The following is a 17,583-nucleotide window of genomic DNA, read 5'->3' as shown; positions in this document are numbered from 1 at the left end:
AATCCATCTGGTGACTCTAGCGTTGGCTTCCTCCACAGTCATTAACCTTCTCTTTTGCGCACTTCTTTTCCTCTTTCCCAAATGGTAGAACCCGGGTCAGTCCAGGGGACCATGCTCATTTTCACAGCAGCTCACTTTTTTTTTTTTTTTTCCCGCAAGACCGTCCGTTTTTCTTCTTGGAAGATTTTCTTCAGCCTTCTGTAGACTTACTTCCCAACTCCTTCGAAAGTTGTTAGTATGGCTGTGATTGCTTTTACAGATATCCATTCCCAATAAAGTGAAGCTGAAGTGTATATCCTGGAACAAGGAACAAGGGTTCATAGCATGCGGTGGTGAAGATGGATTACTGAAGGTTTTGAAATTAGAGACACAGACAGGTAAATGAGTGCAAGCATACATATTTGAAATTGGTAGAAAATTGGCTAATGTTATTTGTTCAGTGCGATTTACTCATGGTATCTGTCAATATTCAATTCCGATTGTTTTAAAGGGAAACCCACCTAAACATTTTATGGTATTTTCCTGGAGTATCTTTGCAATAAAGTTCAGATAATGTTGCATGTAAACATCAGATCGTTTTTTGCTGAGTTATTAATGGAAAATGAAAAATAATGAAGAATGAAAATAAGTCACTGTTATGCTATTTCTAATTGGTGTACTATATTATTAGGAGTCTAATGAAAATCTTGTGGGTCAACATTTCAGTAAGAAAATCTGGCAGATTGGCTGGGCACGGTGGCTCACGCCTTTAATCCCAGAGCTTTGGGAGGCTGAGGTTGAGCGGATCACGAGATCAGGTGTTTGATATCAGCCTGCCAACATGGTGAAACCACGTCTCTACTAAAAACACATAAAATTAGCTGGGCATGGTAGTGGGCATCTGTAATCCCAGCTACTACGGAGACTGAGACAGGAGAATCATTTGTGCCGAGATTGCGCCACTGCACTCCAGCCTGAGTAACGGCGAGACTCCATCTCAAAAGAAAAAAAACAAAGAAAATTTGGCAGATTATTTACATATCTCTGTCATCCTTTCTGCTTATCAGATGCATTAGCGATTATTCACCTAGTGTCCAAAAACAGAAAATGGGATATGTTTTACATTTTTGTTAGTAGATCTCTTGTCTATGCAGCTTGATTTCTTTATCTAGTGCTCTGGAATCACAGCAGACAGCTTCCCACTTCTTTAGCTTTGCTACTGCTGCGCTAGATTGAGGATCTAGATAGGGTAATTGGAGTTAAATCTCAGCTCTGCCACAAGACGACTGAATGACTTTCAACGAGTAGCTGAGGATTTTACTACTTTTGTTTACTCTTCCTTAAAATGAAAATTAGGGGGTTAAACTGAATTACATTTTTGGATTCCTTACAACATTGCTTCTCAAACTGTGTTAGGTATAAGAATCACTGGAAGAAGTTAAGATGGATTTCATGCTCTACCCCTCAACAAAAGACCCTGGATGAGACCTTCCATTTTCGAAAATGAGAATTTCCATTTTTAGTGATGGCTGAGTTGCTGGTCCTCAGACCCCACTTTGAATAGCATTACCTTACAGCTTTGAATGTTATATGAGTAATAAATACTTATTGACTGTTTTCCATATACTTGGGTGTTTAACCTTCACAATCTTATTTGACTTAACAATAAAGATCTTGAGCAGTAGGTGTTCTAGGTGAGAAAATTAAGGCTCTGAGCAGTTAATAATTGTACTAGGTCACACAGCCAGTAAGTGGCAGAGTAAGGATGTGAAACTAAGTTTGTCTTACATTCAAATCCTTGTTTTTAACCACTACACAAAGGGCTAGTGGACAGCCTAAGTAAAGAAGATAGTAATTGTTTTGCTGTGGTAGGTTAATTTTATGAAATAAAAGGCAGATTTGGAAGATAAATACTTAAGTACCAATTAAAGTTTGGCTTATGCTGTTTTATAGTTCAATCTGTCAGTGCTTTAGTTTTTAAAACTGTGTTAAAAGAAAGTTTCTTAAATGTATATGTAGATGTGTGTGTGTCTGTATATACATACTTTTGCTTACAGTATGTAGCAAGTTTTAAAATACATTAAGAAATGCGTTCATTTTGTTTAATGTTGAAGGCTTTTTTTTTAAAAAAACATACTTTTTTTTCTACTCTGTCCTTTTGATGAGCTGTGGCTACAGTATTCTTTGAAATTAGCAAGATGGGAAGTCGATTCTTGGGAGGTTTGGAAAATGGAGTAAAGTATTTGTTTTGGAACTTAATGATTATGAATTGTGCTGAAAGAGATAAATATGAGAAATATGACTGGGAGATTCTAACAAGATCAATATATTGTATTTAATACAAATAGTAGTGATTCAGCAGATCCCTCCAGTAACAATCATAGATATTGCATGCCTGTTTCATCTGGAGCACTGTGTTGTGCTAAAGATGCAACATTTTAAGTATAATGTTTTGTAGCTTGGCTACAGCAATATAGTACAGCAATCCTCTACATCAATAAGTCATCTTCTATGGCACTATTTTAAATGTCTATTTAGTATTTCATTGTATTAGTGTTAATATATTGTACTTTGCTTAACCAGTTCTAGTACTGGACCTTTAGATGTCTCTGCATTTTTACTATTAAAGCAACTGTATCTTTGTATTCAAATCTTTGCATAAATTGTTAAGACTTTCTAGGATATATCTCTAGAATTGGCATTCACTGGATCAAAGAGTCTATACATTTATACAGGTTTCTATTTTTTTTTTTTTTTTTTAAAGAAAGAAAGGGGGAGAGAGAACAGGAGTCTTACTCTATTGCTCAGGCTGGAATGCAATCTGAAACTAGGTATTAAAAACCTCTTTTATGCCAGTAATTGTGCTTAACAGCGGAGACAGGAAGGAATAAAGGAAGAAAATAACAAACAGCCAACTAATATTTCATTTAAGTCTGTAAAATGCTATGCAAATGCTGAAGAGTGATTTACTTCCAATTATGTGGTCACTTTCAAAATAGATGTAATATGATACTGAGAAAAATCTATGTTCTGTGGACCTGGGGTGAAGAATTCTATGAATATTCAGAGTTTACTTGTTCCAGGTCTGAGTTCCAATTATAGATGTCCCTGTTAATTTTCTATCTCGTTGATCCGTCGAATATTAACGATGTGTTGTCAAAGTCTCCCGCTATTATTGTGCAGGAGTCCAAGTCTCTTTATAAGTCATTAAAAACTTGTCTTACATATCTGGATGTTCCTATATTGGGTGCATATATATTTATGATCATTGACTCCTGTTGTTGCATTGATCCTTTTACCATTATGTAATGTCCTTCTTTTGTTTCTTTTAGTCTTTGTTACTATTAAAGTCTATTTTGTCAGAGACTAGATGAAAGTTACAACTCCTGTTTTCTTTCTTTCTTTTTATTTTTTATTTTTTTTGCTCTCCATTTGATTGGCAAGTCTTCTAACAACTCTTTGTTTTAAGTCTCTGTGCGTCCTTGGTTATGAGATGGATCTGGATACAGTGGACTGATGGGTTTTGACTTTTCATTCAATTTGCCTGTCTGTGTCTACGATTGGGGCATTTAATCCATTTAAATTTAGGATTAATATTGATATTTGTGAGTTTAATCTTGTCGTTTAATGCTAGCTGGCTATTTTGCCCATTAGTTGATATAGATTCTTCATCATGGAGATACTCTTTACCTTTTGGTAAGTTTTTGGGATAACTGATACTGGTTGTTCCTTTCTGTGTATAGTGCTTATTTCAGAAGCTCTTGTAAAGCAGGCCTGGTGGTGATGAAATCTCTGAGTGCTTGCTTGTTTGTGAAAAATTTTGTTTTTCCTTTATTATGAAGCTTAATTTGGCTGGATATGAGATTCTGGGTTGAAAATTCTTTTCTTTGAGGATATTGAATATTGACCCCCCACTCCTAGTTTGCAGGGTTTCAGCTGAGAGATCTGCTGTGAGTCTGATAAGCTACCCTTTATGGGTAACTTGACCTTTCTCTCTAGCTGCCCTTAGAATTTTCTCCTTTATTTCAACCCTGCTGAATCTAACGATTATGTGTCTTGGGGTTGCTCTACTTGAGGAATATCTTTGTGGTGTTCTCTGTATTACCTGAAGTTTAGTATTTTCCTGAATAGTATCCTGAAGAATATTTTCCAGCTTGGATTCATTCTCTTCATGACATTCAGGTACACCTATCAAACGTAAATTAGGTCTTTTCACATAGTCCCATATTTCTTGGAGACTTTGCTCATTCCTTTTTGCTCTTTCTTCTCTAATCTTGTCTTCTCATTTAATTTCATTAAGTTGGTCTCGACCTCTGATATCCTTTCTTCTGCTTGATGAATTCGACTGTTAAAACCTGTGCATACTTCGTGGAGTTCTTGTATTGTATTCTTTAGTTCCATTAATTCACTTATATTCTTCTCTAGATTGTCTATTCTCGTTAGGATTTTGTCAAACCTTTTTTCAAGATTCTTAGTTTCTTTACATTGGGCTAGAACATGTTCTTTTAACTCACAGAAGTTTCTTATTATTCACATTCTGAAGCCTAAATCTGTTAATGGAATGCACTCGTTCTCCATCAGGCCTTGTTCTCTTGTTGATGAGGAACTGTGATCCCTTGTAGAGGGAGAGGCATTCTGATTTTGGGTATTCTCAGCCTTTTTTCGCTGGTTTCTTCCCATCATTGTAAATTTATCCACCTGTTGACTTTTTTTTTTTTTTTTTTTTTTTTTTTTTGAGACGGAGTTTCGCTCTTGTTACCCAGGCTGGAGTGCAATGGCACGATCTCGGCTCACCGCAACCTCCGCCTCCTGGGTTCAGGCAATTCTCCTGCCTCAGCCTCCTGAGTAGCTGGGATTACAGGCACGTGCCACCATGCCCAGCTAATTTTTTGTATTTTTAGTAGAGACGGGGTTTCACCATGTTGACCAGGATGGTCTCGATCTTTTGACCTCGTAATCCACCCGCCTCGGCCTTCCAAAGTGCTGGGATTACAAGCTTGAGCCACCGCGCCCGGCCCGTCTTTCTAATTACCAACTTTCAAATTAGGTCTCTGAGTGGTCGTCCAACTTGTTGATTCCCAGAGCCGAATCTGAGCAACCCACTGCGCCAGCCAAAACAGCTGGCATTAAGATTCGTGGTGCTTTTCTGCCCAGAAATCTCTGGTCTGGCTTCCTTCCTGAGTCCCTTTTTCAATCAGCTGAATGGGCGACTGCCTTCCCTGAGCTCCAAACGTCGACCAAAAGGGGACTCAGTCCCATTTACTCTGCACCAAGAACTGCCGTGCTGGGGCACCAGCAGAACCACTGTGCCGGCCACAAGAGCCGCGCTGGCGGCCCGTGGGGCTCCTCCACTGGGAATCTCCTGGTCTGTGAGCAACAAAAATTCATCTGAAAGTGTGGCGTCCTCTCGTTCTCTGCGCTTTCACTGGGAGCTACAATCCTGAGCTGCTAGTAATCAGCCATCATGGATCTCTCTCTCTACAGGTTTCTATTATGTATAGACAAATTACCCTCCAGAAAGTTTGTACCAAGTTGCATTTCCAGTTTTCAGTCCCCTGCTTTAGAAGGAAAGGAACTATAACAAGCAGTCCATCTTTTTATATCGGGTTTACTTCTCTCACAGGCCAGCTTCTAGTGTTTTGCTGGAGCTCATCTCCCCTCACCTCCTCAGGTTACCTCTCTGCTAATTTATCCTCTCTTTCTCCTTTCAGTATCAGTCCTTTCTCTTTTTCTCTCCCTCACTAGTGACTTTCATGTTCTAAATCTAATGGACAGCTTTTATTGACTCATCAGGATTTGACTCGAAACATTATTTTTCAAGACAGGAGAATTCAAGATGTTTAAGTTATTGTTATATTTAGACATACTACTTTTCTCTCCTCCTTCTCTGGACAGTCCTCGGTTGCTTTGCTAGACTTCCCTCTTCTATTAGAATTCCCGAGAACTTGCTTCTGGGCTCTCTAGTCACTTGCTTTCTGTATTTATTCTTTCATTCTCTTGCCCTTAAATGTCATCTGTGGTATGGGATGAAGAGCCCCACATTTATATCTCCAGTCCAGTCTTGATTTTTCAGACTTGGGTGTCTCCACTAGAGTCTTTCACAGGCATCTCATACTTAAACTGTTCAAAACTGAACTCCTGATGTTCTTCCGAATCTCTTCCTTCAGTTCTCTCCATTTCAGCAAAATGTCTCAATTTCACGCATTTCCTCAAGCTGAAAATCTTCCCTTTTCCTCCCTTAACAGCATCTGCATCAGCAATCCTGTTGCTTTTGTCTCGAAAGCATATCTTGAACCCATCCTTTCCTTTGTCTCCTTTACTCCCTCTATAGCTCCAGCTACCATCATTCCTCACCTGGTCTATTGTGAGAATCAGTTTTTCTCCTTCTATTGTCTCTTGCTTACTCTTAATTGTTCTTGACACTCTAGCCAGTGTCATTTTTTAAAGGAACCAGATGATGTCATTTCCTTGTCAAAAGGTTTTTAAAGGGCTGCTTGTGGTAGGGTTTAAAGGTGATGACCCTGGGTTGGAGCTGCTTGTGGTAGCAATTGTGGGTGATGACTCTGGGTTGGAACTGCTTGTGGTAAGGACTGAGGGTGATGACCCTGGGTTGGAGTTGGTTGTAGTAGGGTTTGAGGGTGATGACCCTGGGTTGAAGCTGCTTGTGGTAGATATTGAGGGTGATGACCCTGGGATGGAGTTGCTTGTGGTAGGGTGTGAGGGTGATGACCCTGGGTTGGAACTGGTTGTGGTAGGGTTTGAGAATGATGACTCTGAGTTGGAGTTGGTTGTGGTAGGGTTTGAGGGTGATGACCCTGGGTTGGAGTTGGTTGTGGTAGGGTGTGAGGGTGATGACCCTGGGTTGGAGTTGGTTGTGGTAGGGTGTGAGGGTGATGACCCTGGGTTGGAGTTGGTTGTGGTAGGGTTTGAGGGTGATGACCCTGTGTTGGAGTTGCTTGTGTTAGGGATTGAGGTTGATGACTCTGGGTTGGAGCTGCATGTGGTAGGGATTGAGGGTGATGACCCTGGGTTGGAGGTGTTTGTGTTAGGGTTTGAGGGTGATGACCCTGGGTTGGAGTTGCTTGTGTTAGGGACTGAGGGTGATGACCCTTGGTTGGAGTTGCTTGTGTTAGGGACTGAGGGCGATGACCCTGGATTGGAGCTGCTTGTGGTAGGGATTGAGGGTGATGACCTTGTGTTGGAGCTGTTTGTGTTAGGGACTGAGGATGATGACCCTGGGTTGGAGTTGCTTGTGGTAGGGATTGAGGGTGGTGACTCTGGGTTGGAGCTGCTTATGGTGGGAATTGAGGGTGTTGACCCTGGGTTGGAGCTGCTTATGGTAGGGATTGAGGGTGATGACCCTGGGTTGGGGCTGCTTGTGGTAGGGATTGAGGGTGGTGGCACTGGGTTGGAGCTGCTTATGGTAGGAATTGAGGGTGATGACCCTGGGATGGAGCTGCTTGTGGTAGGGTTTGAGAGTGATGTCCCTGACTAGGATTGAGGTGGCATTTCTTGCTTTTCCTGCTATGACTGCCAAGGCCTCCATCCTCTCATCCTCATGAGAGTAGAGAGCCCTGGAAGCACACATTTGCAACAGAGAAAAAGTATTTAGGGCCATGCAAGTCAGCTGTAGCTGTCTGCTCAGTTCTCCAGCACCTGTAGGCAGTGACATTGCCTCAATCTTCCAGTATGCCCAGGACAACAAGATTGACCAGAAATCTCAGGTAAGGTGTCCATAGCTATACCCAGGGATGCATCCATAGTCCTTTGCAGTCAGTCATTCACACAGAGAAGCAAGGGAACCAGGTGACCCTGCCAGAGAGTCTGGCGAATATGGTACCATCTCCTCAGAATTGTATTGTCCTTATGTGTTGCAAAACAGTCTACTTTATATTTTGATTCTAGGTTTCAAGCTTATTGTGCAGCACAGAACAGGAATTTCTCTTGATATTGGGCTGCTGACAACTTCTATGAATGCAAACAAAAGCATTGTCAGTCATGCTTTTCTAAGAGAAAGGCTCTGAGCTATTTAGTGTGCTTGGTTACTGGTGTGATTAACAGGCTCTTCTGTTCTTCTATATCATACCTTTTACTTTCAGTCGCTTTATTACACCTTAATCTTTTAAAAGCCTTATTTGGACTTTTTGATGTTCTTTCGGTTATTGGAATATCTGATTTCATTCTGAAATTCCTTTACATGAGTTTAAAATGCTTTATATTTTGGTATCCTCTTTCAACAGGTCTTTTAAATCCAAGGGTTACTGGTATGTGCTTTTAGAAGATTTATGTCAGTATTACCAGATTTTTGTTCACATACCAGTTTGATTTAATTACCTTATTGGCTGTCTGGAGTCTAGTAATGTAACGAATGGAATCTTGGGATATTATTGCTGGTTTTACTCTACATCATTTAAAACTTTGGGCTTTTTTATAGGCATCTGAGAACTTTCAGGTGGGTTTTATGAATATTTTGTACATGATCAAGTTGCTGCCAGCAAGAGACCTTTTCAGATGTGGATGATATTTGTTCCATACATCAAACTGAATTTCAAAGCCTGTTCTTAACTGTCAGCATGTATTTTGTCAAGAGTGTCCTACCTTACGGTCCAACAGAGAGAAAACATGGGTGGTCCATCTAAATCACATATCACTCATTTCACTTAGGTTATAGTGTCACCAGAATATATATATATATATGCATATATATATATATATATATATATGCATCAGATTGGATTTTTCAATGCTAGAAGTTAAGAAAATTGTTTCAACCAAATATTTTAGAATATTATAATAAAGTGTGTTGTAAAATTTTTAAAAGATTAAATGAGTGAAAGAACCTTATGTTTAAAAAAAACATGTTCAGCCTAATGTGTGTGTCAGCAACATTTAATCTTAATTGTTTGACAGATGATTGCATTGTTAAACTGTATGTGTGTACTTTTGGGTTAAGAAAACAACTGGGTAATTAAAACTAGTGATTTTAGAGGAAATGAGGTATTTTTTCCTGACTGTTCAGAATAAAGAATATTTTTCATAATATTTTAAGATACTTGCTATGTGAAAGTAGAATTTTCATTAGCATCTGTATAATTTCCATTCACACAATTCTTAAAATCTTCATAAAATTTGTATTTTAAATGAAAGTTTTAAATGCTATGTTTTATGTGTAACAGATTTCTAAGCAAAGATTAATTTATTGAGATGATATCATTTTAATATTATCCTCTGTAGGATGATTTTTTAAGATGTCCTTAGAGGTTTTCATTACACTTTCAATAAAATCAAAAATTCTGATTGTTTTCTACAAGTAGTTCATCATTTTTCCTGTGCCTATCACTCCAGCCTTGTTTAATGCAATTTTCTCCCCTGTTCATCCACATAAGCCTTCTTAGAGTTTGTCAAGGGTTCTAAGCGTCTACTTCAGAGCCTTTGCATTGCTGTGCCCTAGCCTGAAGTACTGCTCTTCTTTCTCTGCCTTTTCTGGCTATCTCCAGTTTACCAGCTCAGCTTAGGTATTAGGTCTTCTGAAAGCCTTCCCTGGTTCCCCGTCAATCTATAATTAAGTCACTTCTGTTACTGTTTCTTATTATGCCTTCATGTTTCCAGTTTATAGTTACATTTATGGGGGTGTCAGTGTGTATTTAATATTTGTCCTTCAGACTATAAGCTCTGAGGAGAAAGGGGAAATGACTGTTTTGTTCGTCGTTTTATACATAGAACCTTTTATAATAAATGTTTCACATTCAGTAAATATTTGTTGAATGAATGAATGAGTGAATATAAGATTCTGTGTAATCTAGTAAAAACTCATTTTCAAATTCTATGCTGTTTTGATCCCTTGTAAGCTGTAGAGTTTTCAGTCTGTGGTCCATAAATATTTCTATTTGTAGTCTTTTGGAAAGGAATAAGAAGCAGTGATGATTATTAATATAGTTAATGTATGAGTAAGCAATGTTCATTTACATATTTTGCTTTATTTTATGAGAATATTTTTGCAAGAGGTATATGTTATTGTTCATATTTGTACCATGAGAAAAATATATCAGAATGAGGTATACTTAAAAAATGATTAATACTGCCCAAGAATACAAAAAAAAGTCAAAGTCTTAAACTATTGTCACTTTTATATATTTAACGTAGTAGTTTGTTTTGTTTTGTTTTAGGTGATGCAAAATTGAGGGGTCTTGCGGCCCCCAGTAACCTTTCTATGAATCAGAATCTTGAAGGTCATAGTGGTGAGTCATGCAATTTCTTTTAAGGCATGTTTGAGTGGTATTTAGGCATTTAGAAAGTATCTGCTTAATGCAGAAATGTCATCATTTTAAATAATGGTAATGTTTAAAGTACAGATGCTCTTTGACTTACAATGGGGATATGTTCCAATAAACCCATTGTAAGCTGAAAATGCGTTTAATACACCTAACCTACTGAACATCATAACTTGGCCTAGCTTACCTTAAATGTGCCCAGAAAGCACTAGCCTGCAGTTGGGCAAAATCATCTGACATAAAGCCTATTTTATAATAAAATGTTTACTATCTCATGTGATTTATTGAATTCCGTACTGAAAGTGAAAAACAGAATGGCTGTGTGGGCACTTGAAGTACGGTTTCTACTAAATGTGCATTGCATTCCCACCACTGAAAAATCGTTTAAGTGGTACCATTGTAAGTTGGGAGCTGTTTGTAATCATTTCTGTTGAGACTTAAGTAATATAACTTAGAGTCATTCAACTTTTACATGAGTAAACAACATCTTAAATAAATCTAGGAGAAAGTAGCTGTTGTTTTAGATATTGAAAATACTCCTGTCTATGAGTGTTTTATATGTATAATAATCTTTTTTAGACTCTGTCCTATGATTTCAGATTAAAGGAGACTGAAGAGACTGGGCATAGTGGCTCACATCTATAGTTTAAGCACTTTAGGAGGCCAAGGTTGGAGGATTGCCTGAGGCTAGGATTTTGGAACCACTCTGGGCAACATAATGAGACACTGTTTCTACAAAAAATAAAAAAAAAATGAACCAGGCATGGTGCTGTGTGTCTGTAGTCCCAGGTACTTGGGAGGCTGAGGTGGGAGCATCCCTTGAGCCCAGGAGTTTTAGGCTGCAGTGAGCCATGGTTGTGCTAATGCATTCCAACCTTGGTGACAGTGCAAGAACCTGTCTCGAGGGGAAAAGAAGACTAAAGATTAAGGACACATAACAACTAAATGCACTGTCTAATCCTAGATTGGATCTTGGAATGAGAAAAACAAGTGTCTATAAAGAACATTATTTGGACAATTGATAAAATTTGAATATGGACTGTGAGTTAGATAGTAATAGTGTATTAGTGTTAAACTTCCTAATTTGTAATATGATTATGAAAGAGAATGTCTTTATTCTTAGGAAATGTACACTAAAGTATTTAGGGTTAAAAAAATTAAAAGTCATCAATTATTCATGTACCCTAGAGGTTTAAGATATGCTTAACAGAATGGAAAACAGGGATGAGGAGTAGGCAGAAGAAAGATTATAGGGCATATCTGCCAAAAAGGATTAACAAAAATCCCTTGAACAAATACTTAGTATGGTGTCCTTTGGACATCACCATTTTTGGGAGTCAGGCCAATTGGGTAAACCATGATTGTATTTGTTTCTGTCATCAGATATGTGGTAGTTCTTGTAGCTAGCCACGATAGGTGTCTTCACTGGCATGAAATAAGGATAGATATGAAAAATAGTATTATGCATTGTTATAGAAAAGTAATGATATCAATAACTGCATCCTATGAATATTTTTGAGGAATATTAAAGACTAGTTAGCTGTACAGAAACCATATTGATTTTAACTTGATCTTGGTGTTTATATAAAAATATGAATTTGAAATTAATTGTAACCTTTAAGTTTCTAAATTGTTTTATAATGTTCTAGGTTCTGTTCAAGTTGTAACATGGAATGAACAGTATCAGAAGTTGACTACCAGTGATGAAAATGGGCTTATCATTGTGTGGATGTTTTGTAAAGGTATGCTATACTAGGAGAGCTTATTTACTTTTTCACAAGTTGGCATCTGGATCACAGTATTTCGATGGGTAAATAACATCTCCAAAATAGACCCCTTTTACTTAACAACAGGAGTGCATCCTGACTGCGCAGTGATGATATTTCTGGACTTATTGCTGCCTACTTTTCACTTTTTTTTTTTAACTTTAACCCTGTATTAAGAAAGTGAATTAGCTGACTGTTGGCTATCTCCAAAATGAACTTAGACTCTTAGCAGAAGAATAGCTTCTACTTGAGTTAGCTCTTTTTTTCCCCCAGATTTCCAATAAGAATTACTTCCTAGGTAATTCCAGTTTATAATTACATTTATGTATGTGTGAGTGTGTATTTAATATTGGTCCCTCAGTAGACTATAAGCTCTGAGGGGAAAGGGGAAATGACTATTTAGTTCATCATTTTATATGTAGAACATTTCATAATGCATAGCACAGTGTACACATTCAATAAATATTCGTCAAATGAATGAGTAAGTGAGTGGCTGGAGTTAGTAGATAAGAACACATTTAGTAAGAAGTCAAAGGCAATAATTCATTTCTTGTATGGGCCAGTTAGCTTCCTTTTCTTTTATGGATACAGATTTTATCTCAACTCTGATTACTGGTTCACAATTTGTGCCTCTTGTCTACAGAGAGAGGGAGAATAAAAGAAGGATTGACTTAGATATACCACTGTTACCAGAAAAACAGCTCATAATACATGTTCTCCTGAGGCCTGTAGTCATCATCTTCAAAAGGGAAGCATACCTTAGTTCATGTGTGCTGTTTTGAAAAGGTCATGTGTGCTGTTTTAAATGGCAGGGCATACCACTGAAAAAGTCTTCATTAAAGATATGCTATAATACTTTAATTTTTTAAAAGGTGTGTCTGTGTTTGTGTGTGTGTAGGGGATAGAATGTTAAAGTTCAGTGGACTGGAGTAAACTTTGTTTCCAAGGTAGGTCTTCAGGTCTTCTCTGGGTCTCAGTCTTCATTCTCTTACCCTGCGCTGCCCAGTTATTCCAAATTATGTGATTATTTGCTTGGCTGCAGGTCAGAGTTCCCTATGTCAGTATGTATATAAAAAAGCCTTTAAAAAAAACAAAAACAAAATAACCTACTTTTTTTTTTTTTTGCCTCTATTTTGGTTGTGCTACAAGACAAGTTACATGTCATTCCTACCCTGCATGTAACTAGAATATTTTTGTCATTCAGCATTAGAGATGTGGTAGCACTAATGTAATATAAACTGATTACTAGTTTTTCAGGCAGGCTTAGAGTTTTACCTAATATGCTGTGGATTTTTTGCCCTCATTCTGTTTATGACGGTAACTAATATGCTGTATTTAATATGCTTGTAGTTAATCACTGGAGAGTTTATGTGTACATATAAAGTTATTGTTACTTGGGGTTTTTTTCTTGGTTATGATCTGAACCATATTGTTCAAGTGGAAAAAGTAAGGCTCTCAGAAAGATCAGTAGTTTTGGCTCCGTAAAAGCAAATGAAGTTTATTTTTTAATTGACAGAAAGAGACAGGGAAAGAAAGAAAACAGAAACAAAGGATGGGCATTTATTATGTTTTCTGTGATAATCTTTGAAGCAATGATTAGTTAAGCCCAAGTTAATTTTTCATTTTGTTTTTGTTGGATTTGGAAGTTTTATAGTTTAATGTCTCAGGTTGTAGAAAACTTTGCAGTTATTTATCCCATGGTGTACTTTATGGAATGCTTTCAGTTTTTAACTACTGTTTAATAGATGTGAAAGTTTTGACTTGTAATTTTTTAAATTTGTGAAAACAGGCTCTTGGTTTGAGGAGATGATCAACAATCGAAATAAATCAGTTGTTCGCAGTATGAGCTGGAATGCTGATGGACAGAAGATCTGCATTGTGTATGAAGACGGGGCTGTGATAGTTGGTTCAGTGGATGGTAATGCATTGGTCGGACATAGACTTAAGATCGATATCTGGCTGACAGATTTCTTTAGAGATTTAAGTTAATTATCAAATGTTAGCATTCCAGTTGAAAAATAGACATAAAAGGGGAAAGCATTTGATATCCAATTCGATGACACTCAAGAACTGTTCTTCGGTTTTAAACATCTGTTTTTATATATATTCAAGGAAAGTCTCTTTTTTGATTTCCTACAGTGGCACTGAAAAAAGTGAATTAACTTTTCAGCATTATTTTAAACATATCTGCCTCATTATGTAATTTGTCTTTAGATTGGTTAGTCTGTATACATATGTAGACTTTAGTTTCAAAAATTCTGTGGTCACTTTTAGTAGAACTGAGCATGTCATTGTTGGTTGTAGTTTATAGCCTTGAAAACCCATATTTTTCAAATTCTAGTAATAGATAAAACTGGGTCTTCTGAGAGTCTCCACCTTTGTTTTAATTTGAAACTCTGTAGAGAAATAATTTATTTTAAAATCATTTTCATCTCTCTCTCTTTCTCTGTGTGTGCGCATGTGCGTGTGTGTATGTGTGTAACTTCACATAGTCAACAAATGTTTCTGATAGCCTGTTTAGCAACAGGTATCATTTTATGAACTAAGGGTATAGCAGTGACCAGACCTAGATCAGGAGAGATGCGTAAGTAAGCAAGCAATTGCAGTACCCTGTGATAAGCGCTAAGATGGGGAAAACACAGGAGCATGTAGACCGCCTAATGCAGACTTGGAAGGAACAGGAAAGGCTTCCTGGAGGAAGTGATGCTGATGCTGAGGCAGTAGCCACAAGGTAGGTTGGTGTGTAGAATGTCTCAGCCCTAGAAAATAGCATTTGAGGAGGTCCAGAGGAGTTGCACTTAGCTATGCCTGGGCTATTGAAAAATGTGAATATCAGTAGGATATAATACGAAAGGTGAAGAGTAGTGTGTAATGAATCTAGAGAGAGAAATAGAGGCCAGATCATGCAGATTATAAATTATATTAAGGCATTTAGACTTAAGTCTAACAGCACTTGGGAGGCCAATGAAAAGTTTTAGGAATGGGAATAAGGTGATAAGATTCTTTATGAACATCTCTGTACTACATGTAAAGAATAGAGAAAGGAAAGAAAGATAATGGGCATCTGGATCAGGAAATTGCTCTATCAATGCAGAGGAGAGATGATGGTGGATGGCAGCCATCCAGGTAATGACAAAGGGGATGGAAGTTACTAAATTTTAGACATACTCAGGAGGCAGAATAAATAGGTTTGGGGATGAGAGGATTGAAGTCCCCGGGGCAGTATCCAGATTTTTAGCTTGGGCAGCTGGATGGATGGTAATGCCTTTCATTGAAATAATGTGGAGAAAAAATTTTCTTAAGGGAAGATTCTGCTGTTGGATATGCTGATTTTGTCATGCCATAGGCCATTCCAGTAAATATATCCAGACCATAGTTAGACATACAAATCTGCAGCTCAAAAATATCTGTACTGAACACAAAATTTTGGAAACCACCAGCATATGCTTGGTATTTTAAACCTTTGGAATAGTTGAACAAAACTAAGGGTCATCTGTAGAGTTAAGAATCAGCAACATTTAGGCTGGGCACGTGGCTTATGCCTGTAATCCCAGCACTTTGGGAGGCCAAGGTAGGGGGATTGCTTGAGCTCAGGAGGTTGAGACCAGCCTGGACAACATAGCAAGACCTTGTCTCTGCTAAAAATAAAAAAACCAAATTATTATCTGAGTGTGGTAGCACACTCCTCTGGTCTCAATCACCTGGGAGACCAAAGTGGGAGGATTGCTTGAACCTGGGAGGTCAAGGCTGTAGTGAGCCATGATCTTACCACTACACTCCAGCCTGGGCAACAGAGTGAGACCCTGTCTCAGGGGGAAAAAAAAAAGTCAGCAACATTTAAGGGATGGGCAGAAGAAGGACGCTGAAAAATAGAAGTCTTGCAGATAAAGGAGTATATGGGCTAATGGAAACCAAACTAGTATCAAGGAGGGACTGGTAAAAAAAAAAATGTATCAGTTGGCTTTAGCAGCAGGCCATCAGTGACCTCTATGAAGGCAGTTTCTTCCTTTCTTTTTTAAACAACAGAAATTTATTTTCTCAGAGTTCTGGACTCTAGAGGTACAAGATAAAGATGTCAACAGGTTTGGTTTCTTCTTCTTTTATGCATTATTTTGATAGGTTTAGGGGATACAAGTGCAGGTTTGTTATGTGGATATATTGAATATTGGTGAGGTCTGGATCTGGACTATTAGTATATAGCCATCACCCAGATAGTGTATGTTGTAGGCAGTTTCAGTGGAGTTGTGGGGCAGAAGCCAGACTGGGACGTGTTAAGGGTTGAGTGGGAGTTAAAGTGGAGACTGTAGGTGTGAAGAACTCTTTGATGAAGTTTGGTTGGAAAAGGAAGGGTAGAAACAGATAGGGAACTTTGGGTTAAGAAAAGTGTTTATTTTGTTTTATTTTATATGAGGTGGTGGTTCCAAAGAGAAATAGATCCGTGTGTTTAAATCCACACAAGAAAGAGTAAAGAATTTAATGAGAAAGAGAAAATGAGAGTAGTCATTAAAGTGGGATCTTTGCAAAGCTAAGAAGGGATTAGATCAGAGAATACATAGAGGAATTAGCCTTAGATAAGGATCTGACTGGAGAAATAACTCTTCTTTTGGATTAGAGGGCAAAGCAGAAAGTGTAAGTGTGGATTCAGTTATCTTCTGAATGGTTGAAGATAGGAAATGAAGAATTTGTTTTTTGGGTGCTTTTATTTTCTTTCCAAAGTAGAAGATGGGTTCAACTGCTAATTGGGAGTGAGATCCAGTGTCAGAGTTTCGAAGAAAGGGGAGAAAATTTGAAAGCATTGCTATTTCAATGTCTCTTTAGGTATTTGGCACATATAGGTGCTCAGTAAATATTTATTGACTAAATAAATTGAATGAATGCATGAATGCTGTGAAGAATTTGAGAGATCTTTAGGAAAACAAAGATTTCGAAAGCAGTTGTTGGAGGGTCATGACCTTGAACAACTTTTAATAATGTTTTGTTTTAGGCAATCGTATTTGGGGAAAAGACCTGAAGGGTTTACAGCTATGCCATGTAACATGGTCTGCAGACAGTAAAGTCTTACTCTTTGGAATGGCAAATGGGGAAATACACATTTATGACAATCAAGGGCATTTTATAGTAAGTGTGTATTCATCAGTCTTGTTTATAACATTTTATATGATTATGTATCATTCTTGTTTGTATACACATTTATTTTTTACGATGCTTTGTGTAATTAAAGTCTCCAATTCAGATTTTTTCTTTTCCCAATCATCTAAAATTTTTTAAAATTAAAGTCTTGGTTTTCTCAAGGCAAATTAATGCAACATGTTATATTGTAGCTTTTAGTTCCAATTTTGTTGGTAGGTAGAAAGGACAAGATGTCAGTGCATTGAAGCAGAGGGACAATGAGTAGGACAATGTGCAGTTTAAGTTTTTAAAGTGTCTTCTGGTATCTCAAACCAAAGTTTACATTTAGATATCAAAGATATTTTTGTAGCAGGCTACAAAAATGGTTGTTTGTAAAAAGAATGAGAGACTTAAATTGTAAGAGAAAAATCAATCCCTTGAAAGAGGGTAAAATAGAA

At 37.6% G+C, this 17,583-nt stretch overlaps 1 protein-coding gene across 2 annotated transcripts in view; it reads left to right on the top strand.

Annotated features, from left to right (window-relative positions):
• WDR35 (WD repeat domain 35) overlaps positions 1–17,583 on the top strand; it is a 67,679-nt gene that overhangs the window by 599 nt on the left and 49,497 nt on the right. For both annotated transcript variants that reach the window (XM_003935231.4, XM_003935232.4), the window contains exons 2-6: positions 260–377; positions 10,146–10,217; positions 11,900–11,992; positions 13,806–13,934; positions 17,001–17,134. In XM_003935231.4, the coding sequence (XP_003935280.1) occupies positions 260–377; positions 10,146–10,217; positions 11,900–11,992; positions 13,806–13,934; positions 17,001–17,134 (546 nt within the window). The remainder of the gene's footprint in view (positions 1–259; positions 378–10,145; positions 10,218–11,899; positions 11,993–13,805; positions 13,935–17,000; positions 17,135–17,583) is intronic.

Source organism: Saimiri boliviensis, chromosome 1 (assembly GCF_048565385.1).
Source record: "Saimiri boliviensis isolate mSaiBol1 chromosome 1, mSaiBol1.pri, whole genome shotgun sequence".
NCBI classification, from domain to species: Eukaryota; Metazoa; Chordata; class Mammalia; order Primates; family Cebidae; genus Saimiri; species Saimiri boliviensis.
This window is presented reverse-complemented; position numbering and strand designations above follow the sequence as displayed.